The following is a 20,326-nucleotide window of genomic DNA, read 5'->3' on the forward strand; positions in this document are numbered from 1 at the left end:
CGTACAAGAGTATGGTTGTGAAGGTTTTGTTAAAGTATGCTTTTTGTTGTCTTATAGGTTTTCAGTGCACTGTACAATCTTTTCTCTGAAATTATTTTCAATTTTTTTTACATAAAAATGATAAGAATGTTTACATATTTAGCAAAGATTGATCAAAGGAGATAAGGTATAATGGTGGTCTGTTATCGTTTCGTTGTATATATTAGTTCCAATAAACCCCTCACATTAAACTGGCTAGAGCCACACCTTAAAAAACACAGGTGTCACTGCTGGCCATATTTCATGGAAGGTCCAATTAAGACAGAGACCCAAGGCCCTTACAGCAAGGAATGTTCTACGCTCAGGACAAACAAGTGAAACCAGATAAATATGTTGATTAAGAGACCGATCCCGGTGTTCTCAGGTTGAAAATCTTCTCAGTCTCTGATCCTCCTCATCTTTGCCGAGATAGGTCTCAGGAAAGCCTGCTGTGTGCCAACCGGATACAAAAAAAACTCAATCTGGGAAATGGCTCATTAAGAGTTACTGTTTTATATTAGGCACCAGGTCTTGCCGTAAGTGATTGCCAGTACTCTGGTTTGCAGTTTGGATAAGAAAAATCTTCAAAAGCAGTAGGTGTGAGGGCCAAAGCTGGTGTAACAGAATTTGTTGCTGGAGTGGCAAAGGCATCAATTGTGCCAACTCTGACTGAGCACGTACAAGGCCCTATGTATGCAGAAGGTATGCTTTGAAGATCCCTGTTACATGGGTCTTAGGGATGACTTTAAAGGCAACAAAGGAAGGAAATGACAAGAGGTAGACAGGCCATTGATCAAAGACATGGAGTCCAATTTGGGTGTGAAAAGGAATCTTAGTCTTTCAGCTGGAAGGCTTGAATTTGTTCACGTAACATTCCTTACGGAAAGACACCCACTCGTGGACATGTGTCTTGCAGAACATAAATGTGTTCTGATGAAGAGCAATCCATCACTTAGGCTGGCTTGGGGTGCAAAATTTGCATGTGCTTGCTTCAAAGTCATGGCTTTGCCCCCAAAGGCGCCTTACAGTGTGCCTTGTAAAACACATCTGTCAGCTATAGTTGAAACAGAGCCTAAACCCTGAAAAACCCTGAAAGGAAATACCCTCAAAATGTTGTTTACAGGTATTACAACATGTAATACCTGTACAAAACACAGGAAAGTGACCCCAGGAAGCATTGCAGCTCCAGATACTAAGTATGTTAAGTGTGTAAAATGAGAAGGGGTGTCAGGAGTGCAGATGGTGGTGCCTTTCTGCCATCTATCTGGCATGACCGCTCGCAGAACTGTGGACGAGCATTGCTAAAGGTAATTTTCAGATGTAATCATAAATTTGAGAGAGCTTATCAAATGTACTTTAAAGGAACTCAACTGGTTCACAGATGAATGAATGAATGAATGAAGGAACATTTGTAGAGCACGTGGTTACCCAGGGGCATCCCAGCGCTAAGACGCCAAGTAAGCTACGAGGAGGTTAATGAAAAAGAAAAGTTTTCAGCACTTTTCTGAACTCGAGGTAGTCAGGTTCAGATGAGAACAACGCGTTTTGAAAATATGGTGTAAACTACATGGAAAAGATGGTTTCCATCGAAAAAACGAAGATGGGTCAAACAGGTCACCTTTCAAAAGGCAAGAAATATGGGAGGAGAAACAGGGAACACAGGGCTTCAGACTCTACAATTTTATCAATCCATTCATTCATTACAGCTCAACAAATTGCCTACTTTTCAGGAAGATTCTGAAAACCATATCAACACGCACATGTCTTATACGTATACCATAACTGCTCACAGTATATAATGTTCAATATAATGTAGGTACCATTGTTATCCTAACCCTTACCGTTTCTCGTATTGCCTTGAAAATTTGGAGGAATCAACATCTGTAAAAATCTTTATAATAAGTGGAACCGACTACATAAAATGTGCAACCAAACCACGCTTATCCAAAAGACTGTAGATCAAACACAACGTGTGAACTCGTATGTACAACTGACTATCGAAAAAGTGCATGGGCAACTTGTGGCATTATAACGAAACATATCATATAAACCTAATAAATACACATAGCTTAATTTATACACACACAAAACTGATGGGTTCTATAACAAAGAAGTTCTTTATTTGTTTTCAAAATAAACGGATACAGTTTTGGGTAAAAGTTATTCATATAACGTAATAATTGTCATTCATGATAGAAGTGTCTGCACTTGATGAGGGGACCTGTGCAGAATGGTTTCTGGCTCCTTATACTCATTGGCTGGATTCATAACCGCTGCGTATAATTCTGTGTAAGCTCTGCATACCAACTGGGTAGATTGCTTTATAATTTGCTCTCTGAAAATAAAACAACAATCAAGATGTAGTAGTACATTTGTCACCAGCATAAACAATCCTATAAAAGGTGCATCACATATGAATGTGCATTACAATCAAGTATACATGGCATTCAGGGAAACAGAATTGAGGGATATTTCTTGATGCGAAATATATTAACTAGTCTAGTGGCGTAAAATGCATGTAACCTCTACGTCATCGAAATATATAAACCACCTGTCAGTGTATTCCTATACATTAAATAGAATGCCAGATGAACACTGCTCTCAGTAAGAGATGACCAGAGAGGTACAATTGGGGGGAAAGAGGGATGGGTGGGGTGGGAAGAAATCCGCTCTGAGCAAGTGCTCAAGTGTCTCCAAGATTGGAGTTTTCAGGCGCCTACAAACCTTCAGGGGACTGTTTGTTGGGCAGTGCATAGCAGAGCTTAATGCAGAGAACAATCCATCTGGAAATGGTTTGTATCTCCACAGCGTTTCTTTTGTTTGCACCAGCAAACCCAACAAAGTGTCCACCCGGTGTTATTTGGCACAATCAACGTAGAACAACAAAGCTCCTTTTGGGTCCAGGTGATGGAGTCTCTCCTCCTCTTAAGAAGGGTGAGGCAGAGCAGGAAAGATCAGTAGTGTGTGATGTTCAGGTTGATGTAGAAAGGCGCCACCACCTTTGGTAAGAAAGAGGCACAGGTGCAAAGAACCAGTTTGTCAGGAAAGAAGTTGGTGTATGGAGGGTGCACAGCTTGATAACCCCCCTGGCCGATGTAATGACCGCTGAGAAGACTGTTTTGAATGTCAAGAAGTATAGAGGGCAACTATTCATGGGCTCAAGTGCAAACACTATCAAAATGTTAAAACCAAATTAAGGTCCCTTTGGGGATTAATGAAGGGCTTTGAAGGAAATAAGCTGAAGTCTTTTCAGGAAAGAACTGGAGACTTCAACAGAGAGGGCTGATCCAGCAACCATAAGAAAGGCGATATGGCTGAAAAATACCATTTAATTGCACGCAAAGCCTAGTGATAAAACAAACAAGAACACCTTGGATAAGGGTGCAGAGAGAAAATCAACATGTTTGGCAATGCACCAAGCCACAAACTTGCCCCAAATGCAGGCGTGTACAGTCTTATTTGTTTAAGGTATACCCTGCTGCCAGAATTAATTTGAAGAATTCCAAAGGGAGGTCAAAGATTGTCAGCTGGCGCTGTTCAATCTTCATGCATGAAGGCGGAGCATGCACAGGTTTAGGTGCAGGATCCTGTCCTTTTGCTGCGACAGGAGATCCTTCCAAAGGGGCAGCCTGACTAGATGATCGATTCCCATGCTTAAGAAATTGAGATACCATATTCTCTGTGCCCAATCTGAAGCCACAAGAATGATTTTGGTCAGGTTTTTCCTTGGAATTCCACTTCAGACTAAATTAGTCTCCGAGCAAGAGCCCCTTGGAATCTCTAGCGTGCAGAAGTGCTGACATTGCACGTTGTCATTGCTGGCGAATAGGTCTAACCAAGGATCTCCTCAGTCACGGAAGAGACCTTGCACCACCTCTGAATAGAGAAACCATTTGCTATCCATGAGGCATTGATGGCTGAGTTTTTCCATCCTGGCATTCAGAGCGCCCACTAGGTGTTGTACGACCAGGAAAATGCTCTGATATTCTAGCAATGTCCAGAGGCATAGAGCCTCCTAGCGCAAGGTCCAAGACCCCACCCTGGCTCATTTGTTGCGTTACCACATTTCAGTGGTGTTGTCAGTGAACACCTGAACTAGCCTTCCCTGATGAAAAGGAGGAAAGCCTTAAATACCATGAGGATTGCTCTCAACTCCAACAAGTTGCCAGAGACCAGAGTCCTCTGATCTCCACCTCTTCCAGGTGGCCATTCCAACCCAGGGGTGACACATGTGTCACCACTGTGAGCCTTGGATAGGACAGGGAGAGGGTTCTGCCACTGACCAAAGCATGGTTCTTCTGTCACCACTGCAGATATTTTGCAATATCTAGACAAGTTCGGAGGGATTTCCCGGATACTCTACCGACCGGGACTTCAGGTCCCACTCCAGAGCCTGCATATGCTAGTGGCTTGGTATTACCTGGAAGAGTATGAGAGGTACCCCTTAAACAAGGTCAAGGGAAATAGGGTCAACCAACCAATGTACAAAGAAAGAATTCCCTTGAACAGAACTAGATAAACAAGGCACGAAGGTCAAAAAAACAATAAAAAGATTCACTAATGTAAAAAGAATTCTTAACAATTTATTGAAAATACAAATGTTAAAAAAGTGGACATACAAGAACCACTGTAGCAAAATTTAAAAAAACAACAATAAAACTGTTTGACATTCAATATTGACCAGCAAGATTGAAACATAAAGACAGAACACAGTGAGACATGAAGCTTGTACAGTACTAAATGTATATTCCAACTCTGTTTCCAACACCTATGTTGAGCACACCACAGAATAGCATTTCAACAAAGGTGTAGGAGTCATGAATTATACTGTTATGGTGCATTAACGCGTTTCGGTGGGTTTCCACGTTTTTATCCACCTTTGTCAAGACAACATTTATCTGTCGTAGTGAGTGGGTCAATATGATCTCCCTTGAGATTCTCTTTTGAATGTGGTCCGATTTTCGTTATTAATCACACCGGAGCGTGTTTTAGTAAAGATTTGGGCTTTGTATATTCCCCTCTTTGGTTAAAAAAGTCATATGCAATAGACCCCTGATATTGGAAGTTGAAGGCGTTGACTTTAGCTGTTGTCTATTATTTAGGCATTGTGGTACGTTTTCATTTATTTATTAAAAGACCAGAGGCGCTTCAGTCGTGTCCTTGCGTCGTGAATTAATGTTTCACACTATGGCGCAGAGGGACTGCTTGCTTCCCTGGTTCTAGGGTTTTTTTTCTAAAAAAGGTACCAGAGGCGCTTTCGTCATGTCCCTGTGGCGCTTGGGCGTATATCACTGCTGTTCCGTCAGGGACTGCCTGCCTCTCTTCCGGAACCAGAGAGGCAGGCAGTCCCTGACGGAACAGCAGTGTGTTGAGTTGAATAAGAAGAATGGTCACATTGTGGTTTTGATAGGAAAAACTCTCACTGTAGAAGGCATGGCGAGTTCACCCGTAAGAGTTTTTGCAACGCGTTTGTTAGTAGCACAGTGTTTTTAATAGTGGGCATATTGCATTCATTAGCACATATTGTACATTGCCAGAAGACACTGCATATCGATATGGTTACTGCACGGGTGCATTAAAATTAATTTGGCATCTGCTATTACAGTTAATTTGGCACTAGGTGAGTCAGTTTTGTGGTACAGGTGCATAGACACAAGTATGAGGACTTTAAGAGTGACAATGAAAAGCAGATGAATTGGAAGCAAGTCACCTTGCTGATGTATTGTGTTGAGATGGATTTTGATGCAACATATTTGGTTTCAGAATGATTAGTTTGCCCCTTAAAATAGACGGGTCGTTTGTAATGCATTAGGCACTTTGAATGAAAAATGGAGATTTGTTTTGGGAAGGCGTTGATATCGACATTGAAGACGATTTGGAATGTAGAGCCCTGGGAGAATGCCTTGATGAAAGAGAATGTTTCAGCTTCATAGTAAACTGCAAAATTTTAAATATAATCAAATGAATTGATGGAAATTATTGAATGTTTTGGAAAAACTCCCTGAGGAAATCATTTGTGTAACTGGGGATTATACTGTAGTCAGACATATAACATATTTGACATACCGTAGATGATCATACCACCAAAACGTACTATGTGACCAAAGCATGTGCAAGAGGATCAAGGACTTCTGCTCAGAGGGTACACAAACATGGATTTGGATCCTGGACAAGAGGTTTCAGTTATCAAGCCATCATCTGTCAGGAAATAGCAACATACAGCCTGACAGACTCCGCAGATTATCCTTAGCCAACAACAAATGAAAAGTAATACTTGAAGATGTACCAAAAACGAATACATATTTCTGAAATGCTAAAAATAGACCTAGATGGAAAGGACCCAAAGAAGCAGCAACACCAAAATAACGTAGATGTCTAACCCGAGAAACCCCTGTTCACTCAGAGCATTCGCTAATAACCGTAACAGAGAAATACAGAGGAAAAGGAGATGCCTATCCAGTAACGACCAATACTTGAGAACAAACAGTCTGGAAGGCGAGAAGTCAATGTCAGCAAACTATGAAGCAATAGCCATCAAAAGGGAAAGAAAGCAGAAAGTCGTAAACCCCAACCCTCCTGAATCAAAAGATGGAGGGGAGGAAAAATTAACAACCTAAATTCAATTACCAGCTCCAGGCATGCAATGACACCAGGAGTGTAACTTGCTAATTGAAGGTAGCAATCATCCGTAACATATCAATGTCTCAGCCATCCACGGACAACAATACTCAGAAGCACCAGCCGAACGAAGGGCAGAATATACAGTATTCCAGTAGAATGGAAAGGAAACCCATGCAACAACAACGAAAAATGATGCAAAATGCTAGAACCTCAACCATTTGGCAGAGGCTGGGAAGGACCAAAAGAAAGCTAAATACAGAAAACATAAACATAAACTACGTGAATCCGAGGATATAGAAGCAATAGGAGATGGGCCTCCAAGGACAGTGATGGACGCCATCTGCAAAGGTGAGAACAGAACAGAAGGGCATCCAGTCTGAAACAATCCACTTGCCCAAACGTCCAATTGGAGCCCAAACTCAGCCCCCTTTGCTGATGGAGGGCTAATAGCGGACAAAAACAAAGCAACAAGAAGAATCAGCCAAAATGGAAGTCAGAAGCAGCACATGACAAACTCAGAATAAGAAAGGATCAAACTCTGAAGGACTAATACAACATACCTCCATAATGTGAAGAGTGTGACACACAGGAACAAATCCTTTTGAAGTTGCCTGTTCTCAAGTTGGAAGGCATCAACTGAGAATGAGAGAAAACAGAACCAAACTGAGGCTGTCTCTGAAGCACCCGCAGGACCAGGAGCAAGACTTCACTCTGCCCTGCATAAATTCACCACAACAAACTGAAGCGGTCATCAACTACACCTGTCCGGGTTCCCAAAAGGGAAAAACCAAGCAGGACTCTAAAAGTCTCCAGTGACAACATGACAGAAAGAGGTTAGGAAGCCAGGATAGTGACCAGAATGGGCCAGCAGGACGCCACAGACTGCACCAGTATACTTGCATGATTCATAGCCCCTCCCCGCTATAGCCAGACACACTATGTGGAATGATAAATTGGTGAATACCATGGGTGCAACTGAAGAACAGCACTAAACTTAGAGGAGGTTGTCCAATCAGTCATAGGCAACAACGAAGAACTATCTAAGCGCACCAGAACAGCAGTCAGCTATACCCTAAAAAGGGATCCCATGGACATTCCCTCCCTTCCCCGGTTGAAACCTACACATTGATATTGATTGTATTATGTTCACTGTGTGGCTCTCTGTAAATCTTTAAAGTACTCTGATACCCGCAAGGGTCAAATTCACACTACAAAAGAATATCTAAATAAATGAAATTAAGTTTCCATTATAGTGACCACTATTACCAGGGTAACATCAAGAGCTCGGAACCTCAAAGCTTGGAAGGGAAACAAGCAAAAGAACAAGCTGAACCATGGCACTTTATTTTAAACTAAGCAGGCTTGACCTACAGCAGGAACTCCCACCAGAACTAGGACAGAGTCACCAAAAATATGAGAAATAAGGTCAAACATTATTGTGAAGGACCGAAGGCATACCCTTCACAACCACACCACAAATAAGAAGGTGAATTTTAGCATAAGGCCCATGAAGCTGTTTCAGTGACTGTCAAGATACAACAGCCCCCTTCAGAACTAGAGAATGTGTGAGACTCTGTGCATGACCAGCAGAAGAGCGTCTTTTATACGCCTCATGCTTGAACAACTGGCAGCCTGAGTCGCATTCTCCATAACATATGCATAGGAAAAGCCAGCAGCCTAAAATGAGAAGGATTGGGCTCCATCTGGACTTCCCCAGCACTCGCTCAGCACCTGCTTCAAAAAGATGGAAGCCCTCAAAGGAAAAGTCTAACAAGTATGCCTTGGCAGCCCTCAGGACGCCAGAGGAACCAAACCTAGTACGATAGCATTATGTTGCAGAGAAAGAGGAGCTCATAGATCGTGTTAACCTAATGAGATTTTTAGAAGCTTCTGATCCATCACTAGCCACCGCAGCAAAGTAGTGCCCACCTACTTTGAAGAGGCAGTACCACCATCTTCGTTACTTCCAAAAGAGCATGGGAGTAGCGACTCAGTATGCATATAGCATTCCTAGACTAGAAGATCAGTATCACCTGGAGCTGGTGACAATTTGTAATTTGACCACTGACTGCGTGTCAGCAGTTTGTCCATTCCAAATAAATGTAATGAATTCTATCAGCACCTCACTAAAGGGCAGCAAAGGTTCTGAGGAGGAAGGGCAAGATTAGAGAATTTCTATTAATAAATTAGTTTTAAACTCGGTCTTGGGTAGTGGAATATCCAAGACGTCCATATCTTCACATAGTTTCATTAAAAGAGGAAATGCCCCCTGAAGAGCACTTGGCTCCCTTTCAAAGAGAAGGTGCAAAACATTTGTTTATTGTCATCTACCTCCTCACAAACACATTCCCCAACCTCATTATGGAGTCAGCGGAGGACTCAAAAGTGTCTGGGGATCTGAAGTAGAAATCTCGAAGCATCTTACCATGGTCAACCCTAAAGTTTTGGTCTATTTTGACCAATGGAACAGCTCACATCTGGAGAACTGTGTGAGTGCCCTGAACTGCCCCCAGCCAATGGGTCAAGTCCTTTGGTGGCAGAGTGAAACATGTCATGATCAGGATAGATCTGAACAGCTGTCTGAAGCCGATCGACGAGGAGGCAGAGACAACCAACGGAGGAGCATCCATGGACCCAGACATTCCTTGGGGCCAAAGGAGCACCAGAGCGAATCATTAGCGGCAGGAGCTGGGCCAGGCTTGGATGAACACTGCCATCTGAGCAGAGTCAGTGCCAGAATCCATAAAGGATGGGAAAAGGTCCTGCAGCTCCAGGCATTGGTCCGGCAGCACCGGGCACATCATCAAAAAAGATCGGGCACTTGTATCAAACCCCTGCCCTTTGAGAGGAGCCAGTTTCAAAGACGACATTAAAGCTGGAGCCTACGGGAAACCCTAAAAAGATGAGCTGCCCTGAGGTCAAGAGCAACGCCGGATTGGAAGAGCCTCCCTTACCGATTAGCGGGATCAAGGTGGGCTATCTCGTCAAAGAGAAAATGTCTCCAAAATTGCCACAGGAGATCGATTCAGACTGAGATCTAGACTGATGGCGCACTCACACAAGACAGCCCATCGAACAGCACACCTTTCATCCACCAGAGGTCTGCAGGGACAAAGACCCAAATCAAACAGAGTACTTGAAGGGTCAGTTCTCTGATCCACAAGGGGTAAAGACAATGGCACTGAATTAGACCGATATGGGAGCATGAGCATGAGGCATTGTCCCTAACTGCTTCAAAATTCAGAAGTGCGACCCAATTTGAAAAAACCAGGTGTAGACCCTTCTGTGCCCAGCAATTTCCGGCCCATCTCACTCCTACCTTTTTTGGGAAAGATCCTGGAGGCTTACGTCACAAGTTGCCTTAGTACATGTGTGGAAAACTCATACTACCTGGACCCCACCAGGCAGGTTTTAGACCTGAGCACTCCACAGAATCCATCTTACTAGCCATCCACGATGAGCTGAGACAAGGCGCGGACCATAACATCTCGCAGCCACTTGTCCTCCTGGATTTGTCGGCTGCTTTCGACACCGTCGACCATAAACTTTTGGTCGAACGTGTCGAAAGCGCTGGCATCCAGGGTATCCCCCTAAAATGGATATCCTCCTTCCTCTGCAACCGCCACCAAGCCGTCGGAAAAAAAAGAACTCACTTGTGGGGTCCTCCAGGGCTCCTCCCTTTCCCCGCTCATATTTAACTTTTACATCCGGCCACAAATATCAGACCTACGGAAGAGGGACGTAGCCATCTTCAACTATGCTGATGATATTCAGCTCATCTTCACCATTGATCCCTCCCCCCCTGCTATCGAATCCTTTCAGTCCAACCTAACTTTCATTCGTTCATGGATGAACACAAGTCAACTCAAACTAAACCCAGATAAGACTGAGCTAGTTCTCACCAGGCCCACATCCAACCCCTGGAACCCTAACTTCTGGCCAGCCACTTTGGGCCCTCCACCTACCCCTGCAGGAGCAGTCAAAAGCCTCGGAGTCTTCATTAGTAGCGATCTCACTCTTAAGACACAAGTCAATTCCGCAGTCTCTTCCTGCTTCTTTCACTTGCGCAGGATTCGAAAATTAGTAAATTCCTCTCCTTTGAGGCCTTGGTTCAGGTCACCGTGGCCCTAGTAATGTCACAAATTTACTATTCCAATTCCCTGTACGCCGGGAACCCTGCTTATCAGCTACAGAGGCTTCAGCTGGTCCAGAACCAGGCGGCCAGACTTGTTCACGGCCTACCCAAGTCGCATCGAGCTAAACCTCTCTTCAAGGGCCTCCACTGGCTCCCTGTGGCACAACGCTGCCTCTTCAAGATCGGCTGCTTAATCCACAGAGCTCTCTCTTCCCATGGGCCAGTCTTCATCGCTAATAGAATCCAGCACTACATCCCCCGCCGGACCCTCCGCTCTGCCAACGTGAATCTGTTGATTCCCCTCGCCTTCAAGAACACGAAACTCGGGGGAGCTGAGATTTGCGTCCATTGCTCCCCAGTTCTGGAATTCCCTGCCATCGACCTTACGCCAAATGGAGTCTTACCCCATGTTCAGGAAATCTCTCAAAACCTTGGCTGTTCTCCCAGGCCTATGACCAATAACCCGCACCACCCCCCCTCTGCTCACGCTTCCTTACCCCAGCGCCACAAAACCGCTGGTGAACGAGCGCTATATAAATCCTTTTTATCATATCATATCATCATATCATGAGCAACCAGAAACAGATTCAGACCTTTCAAAGCATATTTGGTGGTAATTTAGCCTTCCTCAGTCTCTATCCTATACAGCCACTAATAAACAGTTGATGTTCACCACAGAGAGGTCACGTGGCACTGGCTGTAAACTAGAAAAGGCAGAAACATGTTGCACTACAACCAACAATGGTGCTGCTGTAACAAACAAGTTACTTACCTTGGATAATGCTCTTTCTGCTAGATACTCTAGATAACTGCAGATTCCTCATCTTTTGAATATTTCCCTGGATTCAGACAGATCTGGTAAATCTGCTGTAGTATGCATATAAATGCCACCAATATATGCTGACATCTGTTGCTTTTCTTGGCTGTCCGCACCCCCCAGAAGCAGAGCCCAACAAAAGAAGGCTGTGAACAGGTGTGTAGATCCCTAGCCTGGAAGCTTTTTAGGTGGAACAGGGTGCAGTTCACAGAATTGATTAGGAGGATGGTAATGTCACTGAGGAATCTGCAGTTAGACAGAATTTGTACCAGAAAGAGTGTTACCCAAGGTAAGTAACCTGTTCTTCTGATAGATTCTTCTAACCACAGATTCCTCACCTTTTGAATAGATACCAAAGCAGTGTATCACAGGTGGTGGCCCTGTGAACGGTCTTAAACTCAAAAGCCCTGCAGGACATAGAGGGCAAAATGCCCTTCTCATCTGACTGGATTGTCTAGATTGCAATACTTTGTGAACGTGTGATGTGATGCCATTATAGCAGCCTGGCAAATATCCAGAACAAGCACTGTGTGTGCAAACGCAGTGGTAGCTGACTTGGCTCTAGTGGAATAGACTTGCCAACCTTCCAGGGGCTGCTTCATGGCCAATGCATACCAGATTTTAATACAGAACACAATCCAACGAGAGATTGGTCTTCTGTGCTGGCTTGACCTTCAAATATGTGATTTGAAGTATCTATCAGAATAAGGGTATTGTAGGTCTACTCACAAAATAATGGCAGGTCTTTAACTGTTTCCTAAACTTCAAATAATTATGATTCATGGCAAGAGATGGGTTCAACAGTGATGCTCCCCAAAGACGAGTAAGCCCATCAATTGTACATAAACCTGGGAATATTCAGAAGAGCTTTAGAGGCTACCAAATCCTTATTTGAGAACATTCTCTAGAAAATATTTGGTGCACAACACACATGAACCACTTTCTTTAGTAAAGGAAAACCTTCTTTTTCTTTCACTATCCATCCAACTCTTTCTTTTCGCCTTGTTTTTCTCTTTCTTTGCATTTCTGTCTTTGTTTCTTTTTTCTTACTTTTTTCCTTTCCCTTAGTTCTTCATCTTTCAAAATAAATTGTTTCTACTTTCCTCCCTTTCTCTAAGGGTGTTTAGCTTTTATAGAAAAATCTCTCCATGCATTATTAGTTTGCATGTTAACTCAAAAGGAATTATTTTGTAAATCGGCAAATAGTGACGTTTATGGATCACATTCTCAAATTCGCTCAGTCCGAAGATCTAGTGAGCTACTGTATTCAGATTACGCTTCAATTTGTCAGCATTATTTTAGCTAACTAAGGGAGAAACAGTTACTAAAGCCAAGTCTATCCTGAACAAAGGCTTTGGTAACTACAACCAATAATGTAAATTCTCATCCACTCAAACTGCACATCTACTACAGGCAGAGGCACCAGCGATGTCTTAGTCTTACCTTCTGACTTAGTGTTCAGTTGGCAAATAGACAAATTCTACAGAACCACTCCACGCCTCAGCACATGCCTGACTAGTAAAACCAAGAGTCTAACTTACTGTGGGACTTTTTAATGTCCCAGTCTTCTGCGGAAAGCACTTTATGGCCCAGTGATAACAGGAAATTCCTATGAACTACAGAACTACTAGAATACTGCTGTCTCCTGGATCCTGATTTAACAGCTTACTGTAAAGTAATCCATCCGCCCTGATTGTTATGTTATGCGATTTTTATTTGGCGCACAGATGCTCCAGCTAAGGAACGTCCTGGCGCCCGACAAGGCAGCAGCACAACACAACGAAACAATAAACAAACAGTGTTAAAAACTAAGGGAATAGAAAAGTTTTCACCGCACGGCGAAAGGAGAGCAGATCCCTCTCAGCACGAATCGCCAGGGGCAGGGAGTTCCACAAGACCGCCGCACGAACTTGAAACGAACGCCCTCCTGCCCTGCTCCGTTTAAAGCGTGGCACAACAGCCAGTTCTAAGTCCGCAGATCTTAAGGCTCGGGCTGGGGTGTAATGGGGTAGGAGAGCCATAAGAATCGTTGTTGGGGACCCCTTCAGGATCTTGTAGGCGACACAGAGGACCTTGAACTGGATCCGCTGGGCCACCGGGAGCCAGTGCAGTGAACGCAAAGTGCTAGAGGTGGGGCAGAATCTTGGTAAGCCTACCACCGATCTTGCTGCGGCGTTCTGGATCCGTTGTAAACGGCCAATCTCTGCCTGATTCAGGCCAACCAGTAGGGAACTCGCATAATCCAGCCTAGAGATGACAGTGGCTTGGATCATGAGCTGCCTAGTGGGGGCATCAAAGAACTTAAGCACTGGACGGAGCCCACGCAGGATACCAAAGCAACAGGCCGCCGTACGTTTGGTATGACACACAAACGTAAGGGTAGGGTCCAGCCAGACCCCGAGGTTCTTAAGCTCGGCAACTGGGATGGGAGCAGGACCCAGTTCCCCTGGCCACCATCTCTCTCCCCAAAGTTCTGGTTGTTTGCCAAAAACCATGACCTCGGTCTTACTAGCGTTCAGCTGGAGACAGTTGGACGTCATCCAGCTGGCGACCGCCCGCAGTCCTTGTTGAAACCTGGGGGCATCGACTTCGGTATCCCCGCTGATCGTGACCGCTAGCTGGGTGTCATCGGCGTATGACACCATCGTCATACCCCATTGCCTGACAACCTCAGCCAGCGGCCTTACGTAAAGATTGAACAACGTAGGACTCAGCGAGGAGCCTTGGGGGACCCCCAGGTTCAACGGATGGAATTTGGACTGGTAAGGTGGGACGGTCACGCTAAAGGCCCGATTGGCTAAAAAAGACCGGAACCACTGGAGAGCAATGCCGGTGACACCAGCCTCCTCTAGGCGACGCAGAAGGATCGGGTGCGAGACGGTGTCAAAGGCAGCGCTCAGGTCTAATAGCACCAGCGCTGCCGTTTGTCCCGCGTCAAGCACGGAGCGAAGATGCTCCACCATATAGAGCAGAGCCGTCTCCGTGCTGTGACAGGCCCTAAACCCATTCTGCGTCGCATCGAGGATATATGCATGGCGAAGATGTTCAGAGAGGACTGCGTTGACATGCGCCTCAGTCACCTTGGCCGGCCACGGCAAGAGTGAAATTGGCCAATAGCTCTCAGGCTTGCTACCGTCCAAGCTAAGTTTCTTGAGGATAGGACGAACCATGGCTCGCTTCCACTTCAGTGGGACATCGCCTGATGTAAGTGACGAGTTGATCAGAGAACATAGCGGCGAGATATCGTGTACCGCTAGGTCTTTGAACACAGCTGGGCAAAGCGGATCCTCTGGGGACCCAGACTTCACTTGACGAGCCAATATATCGAGACTATCAGGTGTTAAGATAGGAAAGGAATGCAACTCCTCAGATGATAACGGCTTAAAAGGTGGATTGTATCCGGTCATGAGCGCTTGGGAGCTGCTCTGGCCTGTTTGACTGGTTTGGAGCCAGTCTGAGAAGTGTTCATTTCCCTCTTTGGTTTAGAACCATGCTTCTCTAGTCTTTATTTGCCCTTTTCTGACTATTTGCAAGCCAAACTACAATTGTTTGTGGCTCCTTCTTTTTCACATATGACAGGTATGGCCAAAGAGGACAGAGTACTCTTCTTTGAATCTCTCTAAATTACGGGGGTGTCGGGGGTTGCACTTGGCTGGCTGGAATCCTTCCTTGAGGGCCGCTCATTCCAGGTCTTTGAGGAAAACTTTTCCTCCAAAAGCTTGCCCTTGAATTGTGGGGTGCCACAGGGCTCATCTTGAGCCCCACCCTTTTTAATATTTATATGAGTCGCTTGGCCAAAATTGTTGAGCCCTTTGGCATCCGTATCGGCACATACGCAAACGATACCCAGCTGATAGTATCCCTCAACCAACCGGGACACAACCCAGACAATCTAGCCAATTGTCTTAAAAATATCTCAGCCTGGATGGAACGCTCCTTCTTGCAAATGAACGGAGCTAAAACAGAAGTAATGCTTTTGGGAAACCCCCTTCCACAGGGGTCAACTCCTATTTGGCCTAATTGTCTGGGTACCTCACCCATCCCCAAGGATCAAATAAAGAGCCTAGGAGTCTGGTTGGACAATAAGCTAAACATGCTCACAATGCCTTTTTCCTGTTTTGGGCGCAATGACTTGTTTGCATTCGCAATTTCCTGTTTCGGATCGCAATGACGTGTTCGCAATTTTCTGTTTCGGGTCGCGATCCCGGCATCGCTCGGTCACCTACCAAAATCTCGCAGCACACGCGAACAGGGAGGAAAACTCATCAGCGAACGCAGAAATATGGTAAGTCAATGCCGCGCGCAAGAGATTGTATTTTTGAAGCGCGAACAAAAAGAAAAAATCCGCCAACTCGCGAATTGCGGATTTTTGCGCAATTTTGCACGATTCGCGGATCGCGAAATTGCCAAAAATTCACAAATTTCGCGAGCGGAACGAATTTTCCGCCCATACTTACTTTAAACCAGGGGTCTCCTAAGGTTGATTGCAAACTACCAGCAGCTCACAGCCTGCCTCGGAGTAGCTTTTATATAAATGCTTATCAGCTTGCTTGAGAAAATTCATCAGTTTTGCTAAGGCAGTACTTTAGAACATTGTATGTCCCATGATGAGATGCCTAGGGAGCTCACAGGGTAGGGCACCTTCTTCTGAACATTTTCTTTCTTTCTCTATTCCCTTCCTTCACTCTTTCTTCTTCCATTCAATGTTTTTGGCTATCTTGCCCTTCTTTCCATCTTGTTCCAAATTTTCTCCCATTTCTTGCTTTCTGTCCTTCTTTCTTTTTCTCTATCTTATGTCATTCTTTCTCTATTGCATTCCTTCTTCCTTTGTTTTCTCTCTTTTTTTGCCTTTTGTCTCCTTATTGCTATTTATTTCTCCTTCCTCTTTCTTCCTCTACTTCTCTCATTTAGTTTTCTTGTTATTCTGTTTTCTGCTTTTTTCGTATTTATTGTTTATAATTGTTCACTTTTTCACTCCTTTTCTATCTTCCTTTTGCTTACTTCCTTCATTTATTTTCTTTCATTTGTTCTTCCTTTTTTTGCTTCTCTCCTAGTTATCCTTTTAGTCCCTATTTCAACTTTTTCTTTAAAAATATTTGTATTAGGTTTTTCTTTGACATAGTACAGAAGGAGTAGTTTGCAGGGTGCTGCTTTGGACTACTAGGGATGATGAGGAAAGTATTTCCGCTACTAACCTGAGAAACGAAGAAATTAGTGATTCAAGCTCTAATTCTTTCCCGTTTGGACTACGCTAATGCTCTTTATGCTGGATCACCACGGTCCACAATAAGTAGACTCCAGGTAGTTAAGAATTGCGCAGCCATAATGCTTCTGAACATTCCCCGTAGAGAGTCAGCCAGAGGTGCCATATCCTCCCTTCATTGGCTGCCTGTCGACGAGAGGATCTTGTTCAAAGTCCTCTGTATCACTCATAAGATCATGACCAAGAAAAGCCTGACTATCCTACAGTCACTCATTGCCCCATATCACCCCAACAGAGCTCTTTGCTCTTTAAACAAACGCCTAGCCACTGTTCCGAGAATCTACAGGACCAGAAGTGGGGGCCAACGCTTCTCCTACGTGGCCTCCAAAGGAGGGAACACTCTCCCCGACCACATTCGCCTGGAAGAAAACCATTTGGCTTTTCGTAAGCAGCTGAAAACATTTTTATATCCATCCAGCTAAAGTGGACATTCTCTCATCAGGTCCTTAGTGCTGGGAGGCTTATGGTAGCCATGTGCTTTACAAGTGCCTTTATCATTTCATTTCATTTCATTACTATCAATTGGTTAAGGGACAGAAAATCCTGTGATTCCGCCCCCTCACCTGCTTATTCCAGTCATCCACTCATGAAACACAACACGGACCCAAGTATTGAAGGGAACATCATCCTCTCTGTTTTCCTTTCTGATTCTGTGAAAGTACAAAGTACTGAGCTGATTTAACCCGAAGCCATCTAATCATCATTTACTTATAGTACATTTGATCAGCTCTAGGGATTCTCCTAATGACTACTGCTCCTTTCAAAAGCAAAAGAGTCAACAGTGCAGATGCTATGGCCACATCACTCAAAGCCAGCATTCTACATGCAATCTCAAGACCTTTAAACTAAGCATGGGCGGAATTTGCGAATTCGCAATACGCAAATTCGTAATCGCGATTCGCAAAAATCTGCCAAATTCCGCGAGCTTGCGAATTTTTTTTTTGCGAGTTCGCGAGATTTTTTTACCAGTTTGGGAACAAGAACTTGCGCAAGCGGTCGCAACAGTCGCGAACATGTTGTTTCCACTTAACCAGCCTGCTCCCGATGCCTTTTTCCTGTTTCGGGCGCAATGACTTGTTTGCGTTCGCAATTTCCTGTTTCGGATCGCAATGACGTGTTCGCAATTTCCTGTTTTGGGTCGCAATGACGTGTTCGCAATCGCGGCATCGCTCGGTCAGCTACCAAAATCTCGCAGCACACGAGAACAGGGAGGAAAACTCATCAGCGAACGCAGAAATATGGTAAGTCAATGCCGCGCGCGTGAGATTGTATTTTTGAAGCGCGAACAAGAAGAAAGAATCCGCCAACTCGCGAATTGCAGATTTTTGTGCAATTTTGCACGATTCGCGGATCGCAAAATTGCAAAAAATTCACAAATTCCGCGAGCGGAACGAATTTTCCGCCCATACTTACTTTAAACCAGGGGTCTCCAAAGGTTGATTGCAAACTACCAGCAGCTCACAGCCTGCCTCGGAGTAGCTTTTATATAAATGCCTATCAGCTTGCTTGAGAAAATTCAGCAGTTTTGCTAAGGCAGTACTTAAGAACATGGTATGTCCCATGATGTGATGCCTAGGGAGCTCACAGTGTAGGGCACCTTCTTCTGAACATTTTCTTTCTTTCTCTATTCCCTTCCTTCACTCTTTCTTCTTCCATTCAATCTTTTTTGCTATCTTGCCCTTCTTTCCATCTTGTTCCAAATTTTCTCCCATTTCTTGCTTTCTGTACTTCTTTCTTTTTCTCTATCTTATGTCATTCTTTCTCTATTGCATTCCTTCGTCCTTTGTTTTCTCTCTTTTTTTCGTCTTTTGTCTCCTTATTGCTATTTATTTCTCCTTCCTCTTTCTTCCTCTACTTCTCTCATTTAGTTTTCTTGTTATTCTGTTTTCTGCTTTTTTCGTATTTATTGTTCATATATTGTTCACTTTTTCACTCCTTTTCTATCTTCCTTTTGCTTACTTCCTTCATTCATTTTCTTTCATTTGTTCTTCCTTTTTTTGCTTCTCTCCTAGTTATCCTTTTAGTCCCTATTTCTATTTCAACTTTCTATTTAAAAATATTTTTATTAGGTTTTTCTTTAACATAGTACAGAACAAGTAGTTTCTGTCTTGTAACTCCAGTTCTGTAGTAGGGGTATCTCTGTTATATGCATAATCTAGTGAATAGTCCCGCCCATGCGCGTGGACCCCGGAGCAATCAAAAATAATCTCTTAAGTCGTCAAAAAATGCAGACCTGCACAGACACTTAAGAGAGAATTTAAAGACAGATAATGCAGCCTATATCTCCCATTGTATGCTGTTTTTGATGCTTTTTTGAGTGTGAATACATGGTTTGCTTGATAGAGAGAGTGTGCATGATTGATAGAATGAATGAACGGTGTGTCATGTTTTTATTGTCGTATTTGCACTTGGGCTGATGTTTTCCTATGATTCATTAATCCTATGTACTTTTATACACTAGAAGCTGACCTTTTTCAATGCTGGACTAAATGATTTTATTAAAAATGATCAACTGAAAATACATTTTCTAAAATGACTTAGCTGTTCTGTGGGTGTCTTTGGTAGATTTCCATTGATTGATTCTTTATCCTTTGGGGAAGCTCCCTTTCATGTTTATATAAGTATATCCACAGGCTACACTGTCCAGTACTTCAACTAGAAATTCCACCCAAAAAATCACAAACAGCACAGCCTGTCCAGTTTTTTTCCACAGAGAAAAACCTTCCTTTTACCAGCAAAAGCCTCTGGAATGATAGAGAGGAAGAAGTGGACAGACAAGCCCCATAGGCTGCCATTATGTGACTCAGAACAGGATACTGTGCCTTTAAGAGAACTTTCGAGCACTCTCTCAGTATCCCAGAATGCACAGCAGGTCCCTTTTACTTTCAGTTCTTTTTTCCGGCTCCTGCAAGCAGGACCCTGGAGCATTGAGCTCTCCCTTTCTAGGGTTTTCTTTAGAGATTTTTTCACTTTTCAAGTGTTTGAGTGCTTTCATTTGAAGTACTTTGGTGCTGTCTTCCTTGTGTGTGTAATTGAGCACTTTTTTATTTGTCAGAGTGTTCGAGGAAGAAGGCCAAGTCGGACCCACACGAGGTGTGCGTCATCTGCCTTGCCTCATCTCATGTCCCGGAGAAGTGTGATATTTGCCAGACCTTCACCAGCAGGACCCTGAGAGAGAGGATGAAGATCAGGCTCCAAGGCCTGGAAGATAGAAGACTGAAGGCACAAGGTGGGTCTGGGCATACTCCATCTGCCCATGCTGAGGCCTCTGGGGGGCTTCCCAGGGGCAGGAAGACCAGCAAACGTCCCTGTTCTCCACCGGCATCAATAGCACCGACGACGGCGTCGAGAGGGATGACAGCAGTCTGTTCCCCGTCTCCCCAGGGCTCTGGGTTGAAGTGGCGTCGACGTTCGGCGTCGAGGGAACCGACTAGGCTAGCATTGAGATCGCCGTTGACGGTATCATCATAGT

The 20,326-nt window shown here is 44.2% G+C and overlaps 1 protein-coding gene across 1 annotated transcript in view; it reads right to left on the reverse strand.

The window, feature by feature from the left end:
* Positions 1 to 2,112: 2,112 nt before the first annotated feature.
* The window catches only part of COG6 (component of oligomeric golgi complex 6), a 585,234-nt gene continuing 567,020 nt past the window's right edge, over positions 2,113 to 20,326 (reverse strand). Inside the window, exon 19 of the mRNA XM_086935060.1 lies at positions 2,113 to 2,353. Within this exon, the coding sequence (XP_086791186.1) occupies positions 2,206 to 2,353 (148 nt within the window). The 3' untranslated portion in view covers positions 2,113 to 2,205. The remainder of the gene's footprint in view (positions 2,354 to 20,326) is intronic.

Source organism: Lissotriton vulgaris, chromosome 8, assembly GCF_964263255.1.
Source record: "Lissotriton vulgaris chromosome 8, aLisVul1.2, whole genome shotgun sequence".
In the NCBI taxonomy this organism is placed as follows: domain Eukaryota; kingdom Metazoa; phylum Chordata; class Amphibia; order Caudata; family Salamandridae; genus Lissotriton; species Lissotriton vulgaris.